Source organism: Petromyzon marinus, chromosome 2 (assembly GCF_048934315.1).
Source record: "Petromyzon marinus isolate PM22_M1 ecotype Great Lakes invasive population chromosome 2, UKy_Petmar_22M1.pri1.0, whole genome shotgun sequence".
Classification (NCBI taxonomy): domain Eukaryota; kingdom Metazoa; phylum Chordata; class Hyperoartia; order Petromyzontiformes; family Petromyzontidae; genus Petromyzon; species Petromyzon marinus.
The window spans coordinates 19,131,225-19,153,468 of NC_133668.1; the positions used below are offsets into that span (position 1 = coordinate 19,131,225).

The 22,244-nt window shown below is 44.6% G+C and overlaps 1 protein-coding gene across 3 annotated transcripts in view; it reads right to left on the bottom strand.

The window, feature by feature from the left end:
* The window catches only part of UBE3C (ubiquitin protein ligase E3C), a 37,822-nt gene that overhangs the window by 9,410 nt on the left and 6,168 nt on the right, over positions 1 to 22,244 (bottom strand). For all 3 annotated transcript variants that reach the window (XM_032959957.2, XM_032959984.2, XM_032959974.2), the window contains exons 5-20: positions 21,587 to 21,736; positions 21,056 to 21,171; positions 19,876 to 20,057; positions 19,279 to 19,432; positions 18,495 to 18,826; positions 17,106 to 17,263; positions 16,213 to 16,400; positions 15,451 to 15,537; positions 14,560 to 14,717; positions 13,152 to 13,435; positions 6,440 to 6,544; positions 5,908 to 5,995; positions 4,487 to 4,584; positions 4,202 to 4,334; positions 1,024 to 1,271; positions 253 to 465 (exon numbers count right to left, since the gene is read on the bottom strand). In XM_032959957.2, coding sequence (XP_032815848.2) covers positions 253 to 465; positions 1,024 to 1,271; positions 4,202 to 4,334; positions 4,487 to 4,584; positions 5,908 to 5,995; positions 6,440 to 6,544; positions 13,152 to 13,435; positions 14,560 to 14,717; positions 15,451 to 15,537; positions 16,213 to 16,400; positions 17,106 to 17,263; positions 18,495 to 18,826; positions 19,279 to 19,432; positions 19,876 to 20,057; positions 21,056 to 21,171; positions 21,587 to 21,736 — 2,694 coding nt within the window. The remainder of the gene's footprint in view (positions 1 to 252; positions 466 to 1,023; positions 1,272 to 4,201; positions 4,335 to 4,486; positions 4,585 to 5,907; positions 5,996 to 6,439; positions 6,545 to 13,151; positions 13,436 to 14,559; positions 14,718 to 15,450; positions 15,538 to 16,212; positions 16,401 to 17,105; positions 17,264 to 18,494; positions 18,827 to 19,278; positions 19,433 to 19,875; positions 20,058 to 21,055; positions 21,172 to 21,586; positions 21,737 to 22,244) is intronic.

Genomic DNA, 22,244 nt, shown 5'->3' on the forward strand with positions numbered 1-22,244 from the left:
CAGTATGTTACTGACTGACTCGGTTATGTAGTTACCCCATTGTGGTCTAGTTAACCAAGTGTACGTTTATGCAGTAACCCTGTTGGGGTGTTATAATAAACGTGTTGCCTCCACGTTGTAGTGTGCGTCTCCGTGGAACCCACCACACAGGCACCAGCAAACATGTGTCCATACACGCACATGCAAAGGCACGCACACTACACTCAAACCACACAAGCACAGATGCACCCATACAGACACACACACACACACCTGTGCCTCGCCAAGCTCGTTGTTGACCACAGTGAAGTTGAGTCCCAGCTCTTCGACGTCGCCCTGGTAGCTCTTGAGGAAGAGCAGGTTCCGGTAGACCTCCGGGTCAAGAGATGCCAAGTGGTGTATGTCCACATCACCAGTCGTGCCCAGCAGCTTGGATAGGAAGAAGCCAGCAAATGGCAGTTCCACCAGCATGTTCTCATACAGGGCCTGTGGGGAGAAACCGCACAGCATAATCCTCCACGGGTTGTAAACGCACAAATAATTGAAATGTAATTCTTCCATTTAATGGAATATAAAATCTACAGGTTGCTAGGGGTACTCGGACAGTAGATAGGTCTGGATACGGGTACAGTAATACCCCGGTTTGCTGGGGATGCGTTCCTGAAAGGCTCGATCGATATCGAAAACAACGCAAACCAAAGCAATTTACAGGGTACGTGGCGGCGAAGGCTGAGGCATTGGATATGAGAAAGGATGGATGCTGTCAGCGACATAAGTGGTTTGCTACGACGAAAATCAGGTAGTGGTGTTAATAAAGTGATTAAGTATTTGCTAAACGAGGGAAAAGGGGGAGACGTAAATCTGGGCATTACTGTACACGACAAAAAGTTGGGAACCACTAAAGTCACCACTCACATTTCTAAAGCTTCTGCTTGGCCACCACCCGACTTTCATGAAAGCTACTGCATATCTTACTTGAATGTTCCACCTCTGTAAAACCACAACCGTGCGTTCCTTTCTACGCACGACTTTCCCATCACAGACCTTGCCGAGCATGCGTCCCAGGAAGTAGTAGTGTCGAGTGAAGCCATCACCGACCAGCAGGCGAGCCTCGGGGTTGGGGTACAGCAGGCCCTGGTTGGTGGTGCGGAAGAAGCCCTGGTGGGGATTGAATCCTGTCTTGAGCAGCTCATTGAGAAACTCTCGGAAGATGCCTCCCCCGTCAATGCCAGCCTCGTCCAGGCCATGCGCGTTCAGGAGGTGAACTCGGATGCGGCGCCGCAGGTCAGGCTCTGTGTTTGAGACGTGCAGTTACGCGAGCACTGGGTCGGTCAACAAAATTCACCATCATCACCCGGCACTCAAAAATTAAAGTAATTGAATGTGATTTAAAGCTTTCGTGACTGCAGGGATTCATACTCTTGGTTCTTTCGGTAAAGTCACGTAGAAAGGGAAGCAATAAAATAATAAAAATATAAAACATTAAAATTCTCACGATGTTTTGAATTATATAAATTAAAAAAGAGGGATGACATTGTCATGCTCTCAGCCGACAAGGGCAATGCCACTGTCATCATAGATAAAATAGAATATGACAACAAAATTCAAGAATTACTCAACAATGGTAGCTATACAAAAATAAAAAGAGCTCCCACCAACAGCCTCGTCATACAAACCAACAAAATCATTTCTGATTCAACCGCATTAATTGATCAAACCAAACAGTTCTCGTTGAAACCTTCTGCTGCCAGGCCACCAAGATTATACGGCTTACCAAAAATACATAAAGTCGATACACCCCTTCGTCCCATCGTATCTACTATCAACTCCCCCACCTACAAACTGGATCGTTTTCTGTCTGAAATCCTGCGGCCTTTCACTGGAAAAACCACCTCAGCGGTACAAAATTCTACTCACCTGGTATCGACAATCAAGGGTATTTCCCTGTCCCCAGACGACCTGCTTGTCAGTTTTGATGTAGTTTCCTTATTCACCAAAGTTCCTGTACCTGACACCATCGCAATCATTGAAGACTTGGTTCATCAAGGACTAAACACTGAGGTACCCCCCCTGGTTAGACACTGCTTAACCAATACATACATCACTTGGAATGGAACTTTCTACAAACAAACTGAGTGCATCCCAATGGCCTCCCCCCTATCTCCAGTTGTAGCCAACATTTTCATGGAGAAATTTGAGACTGACGCCATCCAGACTGCCACTCTGCGCCCAACCTTATGGAAGAGGTATGTGGATGACACTTTTGTCATCTGGCCACATGGACGGCCTGCTCTAGACCAATTCCTCGACCACATCAATTCCATAAACCCAGCCATCAGATTTACCATGGAAGTCGAAAAAGATGGCAAGCTACCTTTTTTGGATGTCCTAATAAAAAAGAGACCTGATGGTTTAATGAGCCACTGTCTACAGGAAAGCTACCCATACGGATGCTTACCTGAAACCGGATTCCCACCACCATCCATCCCAGAAGAATTCCCTCATCAAGACTCTGCACCATAGAGCCCAATGCATATCAGACCAGGAACACATAGCCAGTGAACTCAAGCACATACACCAAGCTCTTAAGGCTAATGGTTACTCCGACTACACAATCCGCAAAGCTATCACTCCAACCATGAAGAAGGACCCTCTTGAGGAGCCATTCAAAACCATCACTTTACCCTACATTGCGGGGATCACAAAAAAGATCTCCAAAATCTTGAATAAACACAAGATCCAGGTCCGATTCAACACATTACATAAAATCCGTGATCTGGTTTCATCTGTAAAAGATGTGATTCCGGACATACAGTACCCTGGCGTTTACAAACTAAGTTGCCTCTGTGGTAGTAATTACATTGGAGAAACCAAACGACATGTCTCGGACCGCATCCGTGAACACAAAGCAGACCTAAAACACGGTAGGACCAACACCTCGGCTCACATGACATTGACTTCTACAAGACAGAGGTTCTCTGCAAGCCCACTGGCTACCATGACAGATTCGTTCATGAGGCTATCCACATATACAAAGCAGAGACAATTTCAACCGAGAAGATGGATTCTGGCTTAGCAATCATTGGAAGGATTTGATAAACCATTTCGGGTCTTAATTGATTGTTCACGTGTACGGTGGCTTTTAGACCGCATCCATTATTTTCGTCTCCCCCCTCCTCTTTTCCGAACATAGATGGACTCGTCCATCTGAATAACTGCCAAATTGCTCTCCGTGGTGCTAACGTTAAAAAAAACGGCCAATTTTTTTAGAATTTTCTTGCTGTGGTTTTCACACCTGATGATGATTGCTTGTGTTGCAGTCGAAATGTCGGGATAATTTTAATGTTTTATATTTTTATTATTTTATTGTTTCCCTTCTATGTGACTTTACCGAAAGAACCAAGAATATAATTGAATGTGATTGACCTATCCACGAAGGCCTCAATGAGTCTCAAGCCTCTGTTATTCAGGAGGGCCTTGCATTGAGTTGTTTGGCCAATTCTGTTTCAAAGGTTGTTTTATATGTAGCAGAAAAGCAGAGAACTCAGAGAAAATCCAAGTATACGTGGGGATAACACTCACAAATCCATACAGACCTGTTCATGAATCCATTTGCTGAACTGCCACATCCTGGCCATATCACAGCCCATGATGAAACCTGGGTTATGCACCAACATTGCCTTCAAAGCACTATCGGTGTAGTTACATTACTTGCCGAGCTTTACAGTCAAAGGTCACAATTGTAGAGTTGGTCGAGTGGCTCAGAGGACCCAAATGGTGTCGGGAAACTAACTCAGCAACACTTAAATCTTGGGTTAAAATTCCCACTGTCCAAAACCAAAATAGTTTTTCAAGTCTTGCAAGTTGATGGTCTCATCCTAATCAATGAAAAATAAACGTATTTTTACTTGATTCATAAATCCCAGCTCTTGACAAATAAAACATTAGACATGTACATATACTCATAAAAAGACTCATAATGAAAAAAATGTGTGCAAACCTTTTGTGTGTAGGATAAGCCTACTGATGTAATATAAAAAGTGGTTCTTAGACAATCTTACGGGGGGTGGGCTGTTCTCTGGTAGAATGTGATGTTACACCGCTCAATCTGTGAGCTCGGTGGGTGCAAGTTCTTTCATCTCTCAAAATGTGACGCCAATAGCACAGGTCACATATCATTGGTCTCAGTCCTCGCAGTGCATAAGCGGGCTCAATCCCTCACCGTTCTCTGGCGAGAGCTTGTCATAAGCGTCCTCGTAGATGTAGGGCCGCCGGATAGTCACGTTGATGCCCACAAAGAAGGGACTGTCACCCTGCGACTCTTCCTTGTCTGAAGAGATCAGACGCTGGAAAATCTGTTTGAGGAGATGTAACACAATCACAGTTGGAACCTCTTTTCAAAAGGGTGTAAGTGGTTGTGAATCTGACATGAATATAACAACTTATCTAAATGCTGGTTGTTGAAAATAAATTCACGTGTATATAGCAGATGTGAACACAAGCGGACCTTGACTCGCTCCTGGAAAGGCACCACGAAGGGCAGCTCAGTGAGGATGGCCAACTGCCTCTCCTCGCTCACCGAGAGTGGAGGGCCCTCATCACCCACTGCACAAGACAAAGACCACACTTACAGCCTAAACAGACTGTTGGGGCAAACATTGTTAGCGAGCACCTCTGAAGGCCAGCACGGCACACGAGGGGGTGAGTGGCCAGCATCATGCCCAGCCGACTATCTCCCTAGTGGCGATGTTTACACATCGCACTAGGTAGTCGTATGAGGCTAAGTCCACATAGGGGAGGCCCAGGACTGGTTCTCGTCACTTGTGTTGGCCGCGAGCGGGAATCGAACTTGGGGTCACTCACTGCACCCCCACATAGACACCATGGCAGAACAGATGCAAATGCATGCTTATTAAAAGGCATGGGAACACCACCAAACCACATACACAATAATAATAATAATAAACAATGAGTGCGCACACAGCAGCCCAGCCCCAGCCTGCCAAGGTGCCACCTCGGCCGGCTGGACAATCTAGGTGAGGCCGGAGGGGCTCTGCACGGGACTAGGCCTCACCACGCCACTCTGTCAGGTGAGTACTTTGTGCTATAGAGTCGATAAATACTGCTATAGAGTCAGCATGTACTACTGTAGTGATAGCAGGTACCACCACAGTCGGCATGCACTGCTGTAATCATAGCAGGTACCACCACAGTCAGTACGCACTGCTGTTAGATTTTTAAGAGTAGTTTTGAAATATTTTTATGGCCCGGGCAACGCCAGGTATATAAGCTTGTAATTAATAAAATCACATGTGGCTGCAATGCTGATTTCTTAACATGTCCCTAAAGAAAATGAATTTCTCAAGTATAAAATGGTGAAGTCTGGTCAAACAATCCATGACTGTCGAGGCCTTCATCCTACAGTGGATTAACAAGGGCTGTAATTACTATTAATGATATCAAATGTTAAGCACTGGAAAATAAGCAGTGTTCTGCTAAATATCAGCGGATGCTACCTTTCAGCCAACAAATATGGCCAAAAGGGTTTAGGTTTTAAATGATCAGTTCATGTTTGCTTTCTAATCAGCAAGGGTGTGTTGAGAGATGTCAATCCCCAGCCAACTTCTGCTCAAAGCGAGGTCACTCCTTCTTCACTGCTGATCTCCGCAGTCTGGAACTCTCTCCCTCTTGACACCTGCACTGCTGACTATATCACCCTGTTAAAGGCCATATTTAAAAAAATGTATTCTCCTCTGTATATAACTGCCCATTCAAATTTATCTCTGTAGATCTCTTCCCCCCCAAACTCAATTTTTACTTCCCTTGTTGCCTTAAACATATAAACACTTCCTCTTCCCAAATTATGTATGCATGTCTTTCTTCATATTTATGACTCTGGTAATGTTGAGTTCCAGTGCAATGCTGTACCATCTAGCGAGGAGTAGAGGGGACCGATTCCACGTATCCGACGGTTTCTCCACACGTGCCGTGCTGCTGGCCGATACAGCTGGGGTACCTGCAGTGTTGGAAACGCACAGATAACAAGTTACGCATGCACATGAATTATGTAGTGCTTTTCAACGTATGTTTACCGAAAGTATTTCATTAACAGTATGGAAGCGAATGGGTAGTACTCCAGGTAAAATGTTTGCATATTTCCATATAATCCTCTTTTGCTACGCATTTGGGGCAATACTTTGATTAATTTGCTAGCAAATGAATAGCAACACAACTGTAGACTGTGAGTTGCGTTATACTGGATCATGTTTTAAAGAGTTGTTGTATCCCCACCCTCCTCTTAGGGAGGACCACCATCCAGAAGTAGACTCTTCATGGCAGATGATGAGGAATGATATAGCCTGATTTTATTCCTGACCGGGATTTGATCCCATGACCTTCCATTTGCAAGTGACGTGCTCTAACCATGTACTGAATTAATCTGTGCACGGCTGCGACGTACTCGGTCTGCACGGATGGACACTTCTGGGGAGAGCCAATGGTTGGAGGGACAGAACGGGCGGCGTGTGTCGCGTGCTTTTAGCATCTTCACCAAATTACTGATCACCTGCAATGACAATGGTGGAGAGAGACAGACATTTGTTGAGTTAGTGCCCTTCACATTAATGCACCATAACTCCATGTGGTTGCAATCAGTCAATGTACACATCATCTCTATGTTACCATTCCACATAATACCACTACTATATCTGCATGGTGTTACTCCATGCAGATGGAGCCTCATCAAAATTAATAGCCAGAATAATGCATGAATATAGCATTGCTAAATTAAATGCCACACTGTTAGTAAATTAAAAAGAACCACGACCAATAAAACATCACTGACTGTAAACATGCATGGTAAAAGGTATAGCCCTGCAATTACTTTCTCTCATGACTGCTGACAGAAATGCCACCACTAGGGGGAGCTCTAGAGAGAGAGTTTGGGCTATTCTTCCATGCTGGCCAGACATCTTAAAAGGTGAGACTAAACCACATTTTACCCCATCCATTTATAATTCTGGATGGACAGAGGCACAGGGATTTGAGAAACTTGCCCAATATTTCAACTTCCACATTGGGAGATGGAACTGGTATTCTCTGGATTGCACGACTAAGTGTGCTATGGCAGCATCCTAATTGTATATTGAATATATGGCAATCTCATTAAAACACCAACACTTCACTTTTATTACATTATTCAACATTGCTTATCTTTCAATCTATTGATCTCGGTGAATACCACGCTATATACAAATAGCATAAAAACTTGAGTCCCCAATACTCAAATATGCATTTGGTAATGTTTTCTCAGCAGTTCTCAGCCAGGAGTAAATGTTCCACACTTCTACCAAATTGAGACCAGCTCCAAAACTGTACTAGAACCAAAGAGTGTACTAGCAGTGTAACAATATACATTCATCAAATACCGTTGATGCTTCAGCTCACAATACTTGAAATGAATTGTGCGTGGGGAAATCAAATCTTACAAATGTATGTAAAGGCATCCCATGATTACTGCTCCCATTAGAAGCCACTACATTCACCACGATGCAAGGAAATGAACCCTTCATCATTCAATTGAATCGTGACTATTAATCAAATCACTGGTGGGGGAAGGGTGGGGTTTAAAGTTACACCGATAATATAAACACAATCCCATTAGAATGGTTGTGCAAACGTGCACTTGAGATGAAAGAGGGGTTGAGGGATTTTGCATAGATTCAAGCAAGACTTATGCAAAACACCCACCTGCAGGCAATACATCAAGTAGGCTGCTGGTCTCCAATATAAATTAATTTTCTCAAAGGTTTGATTGGCTTCTCTCTGGGCATCATTGTTACATTCCACATGAAATAATACCCAACAAGGAATTGTCTAACATCCCAATCAGGGCCCTCCTCAAAATGGCCCTGGACTCAGAGCTGTAACCTAGCCAAGAGTATTAGCATAGCTTGGCAAGGCTTCAGTGCACAAACTCTGATAGCAAATGCTTAATAGACTGTTCATGTAATTTGAGAAAAGAATGAATGAGCTAAATGTCTCAAAGATAACCTATTTAATTACATCAACCCACTCCAACTGCGCAGCTTAAAATCAGGGCCCAAGTGGCCTTTTGACTAGATCATCAAGTGCCACTATTTACGTCTTAAGTGCGTAGCTTTCCTGGAAACCCTAAACCAACACTGCGTCCAAAATACGAACCCTGGGTGTCTTAAATGAAGTGAGCAATAAACGCAGGGAGCCCTCGGGTTAACGAGAACTGCAGGCAATTAGGTTATTGCCACCATTACCTTAAAACATTCTGCAAGGGTGGATTGTCGGGTGACAGAGATAAACAGGACAACCATTTCAGCTGTCGATATGTGTCTACCCGATGGAAAACTGCTCAAGCCTCACATTTAGCACATCCTCGCTTCTCGATGAGGCCCCTGTTTAATCTCTTATGGGTTTTTTTTACTAATGCGCCGAGTGATTAACAATAACGACAAGGGCCTCCCATATTATCCGGCCGTTCTGCGAGACTGTTCATCACCTGCGATCAATGCAGGCCCATAAGTCAGTGCCATCTGCCATGCAATGAAAAGGCAGCTGGGTGGTGTTGTCAGAGGACCGCTTGACTTGCAAACCGAAGGTTGCGAGTTCAAATCCCGGTCGAGGGTTGACTTGGCTTATTATACACATGGAAGCAATAAAATATAATAAAATAAAACAAATTATCATAACAGTGGTGGGCCTCCTGGATCTATAGAATTTCCTCCACTGGCTCAAGGCTGCCAATGGAAACAGGATGCCATTCCAGTGTTCGTTTAAGCCAAGAGACTTACTTAAACTTTGCATTCACTAGCACTGCTCACATGAGAAAGAACAGACAACACAGAGCCCGGTTGACATCGAAATTTGACATCGGAAACAACAGAATGGACACAATCGGGTACAATCTTATAGATGCAATCTGCAAGTGGTTTTCAACCATTTTGGGGTTGAATAGCTGTGTAAGAGCACTTATCAAAGTTTGGAGACGATTATATTTGTATTTGGATTTTCGTACGTTGCAAGTCAAAGTTGCTTCTTGTTAAAATGAACATGAGGCGGTACTCATTTACATCGGTGGGTCCAAACCAGGCAAGAGGCCGGACAATCCAATGAAAATGGCCACTTCCTACAAAGGAACCTTCCGGTTCCAAAAGTAACGCGCTGTGCTTCATTACGTCCAAGCAAGTTGGGTGTACAGTAGGCATATTGATTCACCCTCCCAGCGATTCAATGAATTGTCACAATAGTCTCTTGAGTTCTGGCCCAGTTAAAACGAATAAACTTCAACAATTTGGGGTAATGATTGATTGGGATATATATTGTTTCTTTTTGTATAACCTCTTGAAAAATACTGATTTGGATGAAAGCCTTTCCCATTATGGGGGGGGGGTCTGGCATGCTGCGAATAATTCAATAAATCGCGATTAAAATTACATTACAGTTACACGTAATTAACACCAAACAAAAATAAAATGTGATCGTTAATAACAAATAAGTTGTTTACAATTTAAAGTTTAACAAGACGTAAAAAATCACAACCCTGTACTGAACATCATCGTAAACCACTGAAGGCTGAAAATGTTTTCTTACGAATTTAAACAATGTATTTAAGTATATTATTTGACAACATAAACATGAAACATTAGAAAAATAAGGGCAGACAGCAATGAAAGAGAACCCAAGGAAGCCCATCCAAGGACAAGGGGTTCACTGAATTCCATACAACTGATAAAGTGCATGCTTTATATAAGCTTGAATAATTGCTAGTACACGGATGCACCCTAGCAGATCCCTTAACTTTACGTATACCGCATTCCCAATGCATGCGGCTCTATGAACCCCATTTTTAAGAACCGATAATGTACCCTACATGTGCACTTGACACCTCTCAGCTCCGTCGAGGCACCCACTACTGCCCCCACGGTTATGCAAATAAGGACCAATTGAGCGCAGGGATGAGTGCTGCGGAGCCTCCATCAAAAACCCATCACTCAGCTCTTTTCCTTGCGCCGACTCGGCACAAACCTCTCGGCATCCATCAGGGAGTTATCAAATCGATTGCTACGTCCCCCCAACCCCTTGTGCCATTTGCACGATTAGCCTGCACACGCGCTGCAATTCATCTGGCCCGTCGGCCACCATGCCTGCATGCTCTTTATCCACTTAAACGAGTCCATTTGCTGCATTACCATCTCCTTAATTGGATATTTTCATTCAATTAACTCTGCGCCTGAAGATGCATTGCTCTTGATGTGGTGACTGCTGCCAAGAAGAAATCTGCGGAAGCCATCAGGTCCTTCATTTGTGTTTGAGTAAATGTTTCGGGAAGTGGGTGATTCGTATAAACTATTAATGAAGCATCCTAAACACAAAGGATATTATTTAACATTTGGTCTTATAGCCCATAGGTGCAATGCCTATTCAAGCACGAAATGACCGCATGACTAAATAGCGATAGCTTCACTGCAGGGTTTGTGCCATTATAGGTGCGCTTTGATAAATAACATGTGCTGTGGTGAACACTCGCTTGCAGGTCACAGAACAATTATCTCCCATTTAGCCTAACCAAACTGTTGGGTCAAGTGCTGTAAGCGAGCACCTATGAAGGCCGGCATGGCCACCACAATGCCTAGCCACTTTGTGTCTCCCCAGTTCTGATTTTTACACATCACACTGGGTATTAATTTGAGGCTGAATCAACCGAGGGGAGGCCCAGGACTAGTTCAGATAATCGCCACTTTTATTGGCCATGAGCAAGAATAAAACTCGGCTCGCTGGTTTCGTAGTGCAGCATGCTATCCACTGCGCCACTGTTCCCCACAGAACAGTACACATGTACATGCACATATAAGTAATGTCAGAAACTGTTTACATACACACATTGGTATGCACCAAACGCATTCTCCAGTGTTTGGACGCTTTTCAGTTTTCTTGATCTCACCAGTGCATTAGGTACTTTCCCCCAATGCTATCCTATTATACCATTGACACCGTGACAAAGAATCCATTTGGAGCTCTCACGGAGCGTTGCAACCCTTCGTGTTAAGATAACAGCTCATGGACGTAGATACCACAGAACTCCCACTGAAATCCCCTCAAGTGATCTGTGGTCCACACGGTAGGGGGAGCACTTTCTCATCCGCTCTATTACTGAAAGTAATGTTCCTTGCACGACAGTTACTTTCGTGATTATATTCTTCAAACTAGCATAACATTTATTGAACAGCACAATCAAAGGGTCAGCAGACTGTCTTTCTGTTCTTGTGTACTGTATATGCGTAACCATATGCAGTGATGTAAAGTTACAGATTGGAATCAGATTAGAGTGACAGGTATCAGTCATCTTGAGTACTCTCATTCCAGTGCGTGATCATATTGTAGTGACACTGCGGATGTCACTGTAATGCCGGCCATAGAGAGGCACGGCGTGCGATGTATTGACATCGCGGGCACCACGTATATGTGGGTGCAGTACCGGGTCTAGAGGGGCTCGGTGAGCACTGACTGGCAGTGCTGGATGGCAACACGCTCTGCGTGCAGTGTAAACCCCTACAGGATAGGGTGTGAGAGTGCCGGCCATGGGGTTACTAAGGGCCATGGCACTCTTGTTGACCCCGAAGGACACGTGACCGGTAAAGTCTACACAGGGCCCCCAGGTGGGGGCTAGGGGTGGTCACGTGTCGGGGTCGAGATCCTGCTCGAGGATTCCAGAAGGTGGTCGTGGCTAAGGGCGGAGCCAGCCACGCCACAGAGGATATAAACTGGGTCTCCGAGAGGGACACGCTGCTGTTATTCATCCTGAAGAATCTACGTTCTACGTCCTACAGAGTCACCATCACGTGGACCTGGACCAGAGCTGTGGTCCGGTCCGTTGTAGCTAGTTACGGTGTAATTAGTGCAGTTAGCCTGGTGGTCCACCACCATAGGTTGTTATCTTGTTAAGGGGCAGTTACCCCTTTGTGTTGGTATTAATAAATGTGTTGCCTCCAAAGAGTAAGTCTGTGACTCAGCTGAACTCACTACAATATTACCAATACTTGGAATTTCGATTATTTTTTTCATAACAGTAATTTTATTGTTTATTGAAGTCACTCCAAAAAATGTAATTGGCCAATGATCAGCCAAAGCGTATACAGATCATACTGCAAAGCTCAGAACCATAACAAAAGCTAAGACTTCTGAGTTGTTTTGCTGTACTATTCCTGCCCTTGCTCAAGACCTTGTAGTAAGTAGATGAACTAAGTGCTTCTGTAGATTCCCACTGGTGCCTGCAATGAAGTCCCCCACCCCTTGCTGGAGGCTGCCATGCCCATACACGGTGGCCCATCGTAAAGACAATTACACCCACTTAGTCAAATTAAGGCGAGATCGTAAAAAGGTCAGTTAACAAGAGAGCCTACAAAGGGGACGCAAGTGCTGGAGTATGCTTTCACTGTTTTAGTCAATGGCAACTACAGCAATTACCTGCCTTTAGAGCAGGACCACTGTTTCAGAATCGCAACCAGCTTGTTCGATTAAATATATTAGGGGTGAAAGAACGCAGACAATTGACATGAGTCAACCTTCCATGGCACAGCTTTGCAGTTTCAAATATGTCCAAGTGCAAATGTCATCTACCCACAAATCAACATTCACACACAATGAGTCACATGATTTTTCAGAAAACAGCAGAAGCATGTTTTTTTTAAGAACTATAAAAATACAAAATAGCGAAGTATCTCATTGTATTAATGTATTGTAACTTTGGGCACAAGAAATATAAAAGTCACATTACGAGCACCAATCTTTTCTTAGTTACACCTTAGACTTGTCTTTACACAATTGTTTTAAAATATTCACGAAAAAAGCCTTAAATTACTCATGATATAATCTTCAGACACAGACTTACATAGGAACAAAGATCATATTCCTATGTAAGAATTCCGTTGGAATCGGTGTAACCAGGCGAGATTTTTTTTTTTAGCATCGACATGATTTAAATCCACTTTATACGTTACAATTTTCAAGGCACTACATTTTAAAAGGCTGTCTCCAACATTAAGACAACATATTCAGCCTACCCGTTTTTTTTCTGTGCTCTAAAAGAAGTGTCCTTAGCCATCTCATTACATGCCTTAAGGGCATTACACAGCACTTGCCTTAAAGAGCTGCGTGTAGCGCTGCCGTTGCTCTTGCAGCCGATGCTCGGCGGGCATGCTGCTGCCCACACTCTGCAGTGCCACGGCGTAGCTCTCGCGCAGCTCTGGCCGGCTCTCGGGGTACGCCAGGTGGATCATGCCGAGGCAGGCGTCGCGTAAGCATGCGGACATGGCCACCAGTTCGTCGAGCGAGAAGGGCATGCCCACACCAGCCGCGCTTCCAGCACCGTCGCTAACTCCATCAGCGCCACCGCCGCTTCTCCTGTCGACCCCACCACCCGGGCCTCGAGACACAGCATTCACGTGAAAACCTACGTTGCTACCCCAAATAAAACACGCGGAGATGTTGATTCGTTCATATATTTGTAAATTCTGTCTCGCGCATGCTAATGTGCCTCTAACAAAATCACTCTGAATGCTTCCAAAGTCAGACCTTGTAAGCTAAGTTAGGCCTGGTTATTACTTGGTAATGGGAAATTGTCTGAAAACATGAAGTGCGGTAGGCTTGTTTTGGAGGTGGCCAGGAGATAGCAGTAAAGCAAATGTTTTCTTTATCGATTTGTGTACAGATTTCAGCGAGACCCCTCGAATTCTTGGGTTTTCTCTGGCGTATTCCAGTTTCCTCCAAAACTCGAATTTATTAAAGTGACCAAACATCGCAAAGTAATTGTCTCCAGAAAAGGTTTGACACTCAATGAGTTGGATAAGTGAATTCATATTTACATAAATCATGTGTATATAACCAGAGTCAATCAAAAGTGAGTGTTTATAAAGTCTGGCTGTCCTAAAAGTCATCTTCAAACTGAGGGAGCCAAACAAACTTTCACACCACCTCTGATGACTTCCCTTTTTGTGTATCCTTGGCCATACACTTTGCAGCTCTGTGTATCCCAGCTACGCAAGGGCATGGTTAAGGACCTTTCTCAGACTGACCTCCACTAGGCCAGTAGGACGCAGAGCTCTGTCCTTCTTACCAGAATTCCAGATTGGAATAAAGGTTTAATGAGTCCAATTCTATGTACTGGCAATGTATTTCAATGGTGATGCTGTCTGCCTAGAATCGTCCTGATTTGCCATTGTGGCAAGCTGGTATCAGCAATGCTTAGCTAAGCTAAGTATAAACAAAGCTTTGCTAAGCCAGATTTGCAATAGAAATCCATTCTATTGCACACACCTTCTGAAGCAGAATGTGTTAAAGTCCTGTTCAAATAAATTGATAATTTAATACATGCATCACGCAAATGAACTATCACTAATCCTGCCCTATTCATCCAGGGTGGATTCGTGAGGAATCAAATATTGTGGGATTCGTGCAGGAATTTCTCCACTTCAGTGATGAATATTCCCGACCGCCGGAGACACACTTCCCTCACTCGCCCTCCCACACTCGTGCTCCCCGGGCTCTCACTGGGCGGGCGGTCACCGAAGAACTCGCTGTCATGCACAGAGACGAGGAAATGTCCGAAGAGGGAGCAAAAGAGGTAGCAGACAGGCACGATCCGAGCCGAGTCGAGTGGTTGCAGCGGCGAGCCCCGTGAGATCATCTGCAGCAGGCTCACCTGCGACCTGCAACAACAAGAACACCCCGCGGCCATCATGCACCTCACATATTGGGATCTTCTCCCTAGCTGTGATGGCAATAAAAGGTGATGACAGCCAATTGCACCGAGGCATCTGCATCATGTGACCTGATGCATTACGCCACAACTTGTTGTATGGTGTCACCTAAGAGGCGTGATGCCTCGTGACTTCCACAAACCCCTGTGACAAGGATGCAGTAACATCACTAATTTTATGCAGTGACTTGACATCCCTCGGAGTTTATCACATCAGTTGAGTCACAAATAATCTGTGGCATGTCTTGACTATAACAAAGAGCCTGTGACATTAACAATTATCTATAACATCACACAGAACAATGCACAATTCTTTGAAGTAGGTTAAAGTTAAATATGCAAAACTAACCTTCCGGGTATGGGAACATGAATGCTCCGCACTTCAAATTTGTACGGTTGGCTACATAAGGTGTGAAAGACGTTCAACATAAATACATACAATGCTACATGCTAGAACCCTAAACTGTGCTATACCATATGCAGTCACCTTTGTCGCGTCAATGCTGAAGTTCAAGCACTACACCAGGTTTTAATCTACAGCCGAGCAGACTAACGACATGCCTGGGCCAGGTTCAGAAAACACTTACCACCCGGGTCACTAGGATTTGGTATTCAGGATTCCTTCAGTAAAGTTGTCATTTGAATGCAATTTGCCCATCTCTGCCTGACACAACATTGCTCACCCTGTGATCATAGTGGTTGACATGGTTGTGATGAGGCTCCAGAGGTGGCGCAGAAACCGAGCGTTGAAGGCCAGGCTGTAGAGAAGTCTGCAAGCGATAGCACCAATATATTTTATAATGAGCAAGATGCTTGTTCCAGGATTAAGTTATTTTTTTTTTACTTACAAATGAACAGTCCAATTTAAAATCCAGGCCAATGGTCAATTCAGCCTTGTATGCCTCTAGGGTGGATAAAAATCTGTATTATTACATGAGAAATCAACAGAACTCATCTTATGAAGAGATTGGCTATCACCATGAAAATATGGAATTTCACCCCGTGACTCATTGTCACCAATGGAGCTGAGCGCTATCCCAATGACCATTACAGTAGTCAGACAACTTGACTTGAACTCTACTTTGCACGAACCAGACACATACTGTGTATTATCCAATGCTCAAGCATGGTGTGCATGTGTGGATGCTATTGTACAAGTGAACACAGTAAGTGCATAGACCAAAAAGTGTGTATCATGTGTCGAACAGTGTGCTTGTATTATCCATGAATCATACAATGTGTGCATATTTGTGCTAGCGTAGGATAAGACACAGTATGTGTATTATGCAAAATTAGTATAAGTTTTCCACATGGATCAGGGTGCATTTGGATATATTACATATGCATTAGAGTGTGTATAATCACACAGATCGGTGTGTGTGTGTATTATGCATGAATCGCGCAGCGTCTACGAGTATTTTCGCGTGCAAAAGCCATCGCCACACCTCGTCTTGGGCACGACGACGCGCTGCTGCACCATGAGGGCATGGCACAGCGAGGCCATGATGGTGAGCACCTCCTCGCTGGCCGAGTCACGCCACACAGCACCCAGCAGAGCGGTAGTCTGTGGCCTCCCGTCCAGCATTCGTAGGCACTCCTCCCGCACCATGTACAGCGACACCAGCCCCTCACCCTGGCAGCACGGAGACAAGACATCTGTGAAAAAGAACTTCATAGCTCACAGAATGATTCAAGGTTAAATAAAGAATCTGAAACACTACATTTCCACCACCGCTTAACTTTTGAGCCCAGCCCTTCTTAGGCGAGCGCTGAAACAACCAGGCACAGTAAGCGGAGCCGCCTGTCCCAATGGTCAGTTGCCCGTGATCTCAGCCCCTCGCTCCTCATTCTCCCTATACTCCCTCTCCCTTCTCCACATACCTGTCCCTTTCTGCCACCTTCGTACGATAAAGCAAGAAAGTTGAATGTTTATTTCCAGGCTAATATTCTCCTGTTGCGATATATCAACTAAGTAAAACTCTGGATTGGTTTTGACTCCTTTGGATCTAATTTGCAGCGTCAATGTCAGCTTTGAATGTTATTTTATTTCAGTTATGAAACAGACGCCTTCTGTGCTTTATTCGTTATCTGCAAAGACAGTGGAGAATTATATTTGTATAATTTTTATGCACTCCGTAGAATGTGATTTACCGGACAACTGGAAAGTGTAGTGTTTCCAGGTCTCCCTTCGAATAACTCACCCTTAAATGAGTGTGGTGTATAAACATCAGCATTGCAGAGAGAAAGCCAGCGGGGTGTGGTACTCGCCACACTACCATGCGAGGAGTTGGTGTTAAGAGCTGCTCGCAAACAACACTCGCTGTATGCAGCTTCTTACCTGTGTGACAGCCATGCCGTCTCTGTTCTCATCTTGCTCCTCCTCTGAGTCACTCCCCTCGGCCGGGCTGTGACCGATTGATACAGACGCTGGTAAACAGGGCAGTAATCCCTGCAGCACGCGCAGGTAGAGCAGCATTCCAGCCTCCGAGAGGCCCCCTGCATCCCATCAAGAGCAAGCACGCATGTAGAGACAAACATCTATATATAAGTATAAAAATGGTCCGTTTGTCGGTTTGTGGGTTTGTTTGTGTGTTCGCGCGCTTGCGAAGGATTTGGCTCTCCAACGGTGGGGTTTACGTTAAATAAAAATAGCCAAGTACCATGCCGTAAGCCCTGCCGTGAGCAAGCGCTATTCCTTTTTTACATCTGTCAACTTTTAATAAGTTTAATTAGCGATGTAGTGCGATTTATTAGCGCTATCTCTTTATTTATTTATTTATAACGCGTGCACGACCATACCAACTCACGCGCCTTTGGTGGGGGGGACGGCCCATGCCAAGTCGCACACCTTCGGTGGGAGTGAGGGGGACATTTTCTTTTGCGTTAAAAATGCTATAAAAATACACTAAACGTTGAGCTTAAATCTTCACTGTGTGATGTCCCCCCCCCCCCACCCCAATGCACGCAGTTACTAATATATACAGTCGCTAGATGCTACCACTATAGGCCGTAGATATTACTGCAGAGCAGCCGGGGAGATCGTGGTTGGGGGAAGGGGGGGGGGTCAGGGGTAGCAGCCCAGCCCCAGCCTGCCAAGGTGCCACCTCGGCCGGCTGGACAATCTAGGCGAGGCCGGAGGCTCTGCACGGGCCTCACCACGCCACTCTGTCAGGTGAGTACTTTGTGCTACAGAGTCGATAAATACTGCTATAGTTAGCATGTACTACTGTAGTGATAGCAGGTACCACCACAGTCAGTACGCACTGCTGTAAGAGTAGTTTTTAAATATTTTTTTGGCCCGGGCAACGCCGGGTATATAAGCTAGTATATACATATAACACATGCAGAGGTAAAGGGACACACATGTATGTGCATACAAGATGTTGGGAAAGACCTGACTCAAATGGATGCTATGCGTTGTTGCCAATGCCATGGGAGATAGGTGGAGGTTTAAAGCAAAGATACCCATTTGATAAAATCTCCATACTACCAAGTGTGTGCGTATGTATGTATTGGCGAAAATCAAACTGCTGTTTGTTTAGTAATGGACAACCCTGTATAACACGTGCGTCTATCCTACATTTTTTAAAATTAAGTCACTCATACAGAATGCAAGACATTACATATTGCATCGACACTTCAGGTGACAATCCGAGTGAATCACCAGTTTATTCGCCCCTTGTCACCCACTAATCATCACCCCATGCGGCCGGAGCCCAACACTCACCCAAATGCCTCTGCCCCAAGGTCAGCACAGCATGCAGCAGCCAAGGCGAGCCTGCCACAGACAACACTGTCTCGTCTAACGAGGGCTCCGTGGCATAGCCCTGCCTGCAAGGCCTCTCCATCTGTGTAGCATTGGCGGCTTGGGGTCCATCCGCCAAAGGGTGAACTCCACTGAAAGCGGGAAGGCCCGGCTCAGCCTGCAGGGACTCCAGCAGCGGCATGAAGGGGAACTTGGAGCGAGCGTCGGCGAGCGCCGGCAGTAAAAAACCGTACACCTGCTCGGCGTACGGTAGAGACAATACGTCTCGTACAAACAGCCGCAGCACATGGCGCCTGTGTGTGGGCGAGGAGGCGTGAATCAGAGTGCGGTGTGTGCATGTGTATCCATGTTTGTGTAAAGCACAGATTTGCCAGCATAAACATTAGCATTAGAAAATGTAAACATGGCCGGACACTCATGATTACCACTTTACGAGAATTAGCACGTATTAAAATGGGTATGGATGTTTGCTGAATTCAGAAGAAAAAACATCACTGGTGTTAAATAGTGCACCGATATATTTTTGACTTGACTTTGAAAATTTAGTCGCGGGGCTGGGCATTCAGCAGGGATGGTTCAGCCCTCTTCAAACCATCCAGCTATACAGGTCTGCAAACATCCAAATGATTCAAATAAGAACACATGCACACACTGACACTCACACATACTCATCTATAAGCAAGCATCTTCATTGCAGCACTGCCACGGAGGAAGCAGGGAGTGGGGGGGAGGAGAGGTCTCTCACCGAGCCAAGAGGCCTTGAGACATGTACGGCAGGGAGAGGGGAGTGAGAAGGTTGTGCAGGAGGGTGGTGGCCAGCGGCAGGGTTGGGGGTGCTGGGTGTTCCACACTAGGTGGTAGACGCCGCGTCAGCAGGTGGTGCTGTGACTTGAAGTAGCCTTCACAAGACATACAAATAAACATTCCTTCCTTAGCTTTACAAACCGTAGGGTGCAAGCACCCTGTATCCTTCGTGAGAATATACTAAAACAAAGATTTGGCACATATCCAGCAACTTTTGTCACCCAAGCATTGATGTGTAGACTTTACCAGGTGCTATTTTAATGCACAGTTGACCTGGACATGTGCAGGTACAATTTGCAATAAAATCGTATCCATGGCCAGGAATTAAACCAAGGTTGCTGGGTCACCCATGGCAAGTACAAAGCAGTGCTCAACTCCATTAGCAGCTTTGACCCAATTATTGAAAAGCCACATTCCTATTATGAGGGCCATTTTCTCCATAGGACAAGCATTGTTGACTTCCCACAGGGTGGAAGTCACATTTAATGTGGGGTGAAAACAAAGTATAATGGGATCATTAGTTGAGATGATAACGTACCCTTCTGGATGAGGTAAAACATAATATGCTCCACCACGAGGTCTGGGCCGTCTGTCATTGGACCAGAGAACTCAGAGGTTGGCAGGATCTTGTGGAGGGCTACGTAGGTGTTGGGAGATGTGAACACTTCCAGCATGCGCAGAGGTACTGAGAGACTCTCATCTGGGCTGTGCATGAGCAGGCTGCAAAAATAGGGGACAGCAAACACATCAGCAACAGCAAGTCATTGCCGGAAACAACTTATTTGATTTGACAATAGCAAAACTTTGTCAATGAGAGGTAAAAATGTACGAATTGGAGTGAAAAATATATAGTATTCCCTCGTTATTCACGAACTTGCTGTCTGCGATGTTGGCTATCTGTAAATTACATCTGGAACTCTACACGACTGCATCGAGAGAAAGATAAAATGATGATACAAAGTATTGAGAGAGAATATGATGCGAGAAAGTGATGAGATAGGAATGATGAAATCAAGTGACGAGAGAGTTATGAGACAGAGAACTTCTCGAAGTTGATTTGAAGCTTTCGTTATTGCAGCAATCCACACTCTTTGGTTCTTTCGGTAAAGTCATTCACAGACTTGCTGTCTGCGATGTTGGCTATCTAGGTGACTTTACCGAAAGAACCAAAGAGTATAACTTCTCGAAGCTGTAGAATTATCTGCAGACGTTGCGTGTATGATATTCGTAGACCAATATCATTAACTGTGGAATATGCTATTCACAAACATCTCTGGAACGTATCCCTCGCGAAATACGAGGGAATGCTGTTATTCAAAAATGTATTTTATTGTGCCGTTGTTGGTGAATGGAATGAGACCATCAACTCAATACATTGAAAACTTGATTTAATCATTGGAATAATTTGACTTAAGCTTCAACTTGATAGCCCACGTGGGTTGGCAAAGGTGGGACCCAGAAGCAGGTCTGATTTCACTTACCACTGATAATATCAATGGCTTGAAATCAAGGTCAGAATGCTGTAGTCATAACACAGATTGATACCCACTCTACCACCGCTCCACTGAAATATAATTTGACATTAAATCTCAGCGGTGCTGGTTTCAGTGTTTCACACAGTCATTATTACTCCGCTGCCTCCAATGCATCAGTATTATGTTCAAGTGAATCTCCCCATGCAATTAAACAAGCATGATGACTCCTATGTGCATCCTCACTTGCAACAGAGCCTCAGCAGTCGCTGTAGCTGGAAGAGGCACTGCTGCCCCCATCCCTCAGCAAGAGGCTGCAGGTAGAGCACCTGTTGTCTCAAAAGGGTCTGGCAGAGCCACACCTGTGAGACAAGTCAGCCCCACATATACACGGATAATTAAATTTGGATTATACACCACAGAAGCAAGTGTCATCTGCTAGCACATTTTAGGATCAGCTGAAGATAAGGTTCTGTATAAAAGCTTACACTTACAAATATTGAATATTGTTAACAATTAGAAGTTGAATTCTCAGTTGGGGATACACGCAGCTCATCAACCCTATGATGTTAATAAAACGAGTACCATTTTGTGGGAAGTCAATAGTGCTAATCCAATGGAGAGATGGTCCCACGATAAAAATGTGGAATTTTCACCACTGGCTCATGATTGAATTGGAAACGAGTATCATCCCATTCATCATTAATAAGACAAAAAAATCCATATATTAATCAACATCTGATACATTATTGTAAAAAGTAGGGTTCAGGTCCGCACTAGTCTGGTGGTGTCACAGCGGTGGTCGTAGAAGAAGAGAAGCCTCTGTGTGAGAGCCACCAGCTTGGCTGCATCGCCCAACACGGTCTCATCACCTCCCCTCTGGGCGTGCGACACCAACGTATCGAACTCCAGCCTTTGCTTTTCATGCTACAAGGGCACATTTGAGGAAGGCGCACAGACGCATGACAACGCTCGTGAAAATTAGCCCTGTTTCAAGGCGAATGTTAAAATAAGTGTATAAAGGTGTTGCAGTTTCTTTATTGTGCAAATTCCAAATGTATCTAGGGGAAATTCCTAATCAGAGGTAGCTAAAGTAATTGGTTAACCCCACAATGGAATACTGTTCACACAACTGGGGTGGTATGGCAAAGTCAACACCAGAAATTCTTGACAATGGAATCCAATAAAAAAATGTGTCCACATTTGCCTCTAAATCACATTGATCTTCTCTTTCCACTCTGTCTATCCTGCAAGTACTCACATGAAGTCTCACAAGTGATTATATTTGAATATATTAGTCTAAAAAGCCACTCGTGTTACTAACCTAACTTCATCTCACTATGCAAACTGACTTAAATAATGCTTCTAAAAAAAGAGCTTTGTCGTCTCCTTCATAGAACGATATTGCAAAACTCTTAACTCGTAACCCTTCTCT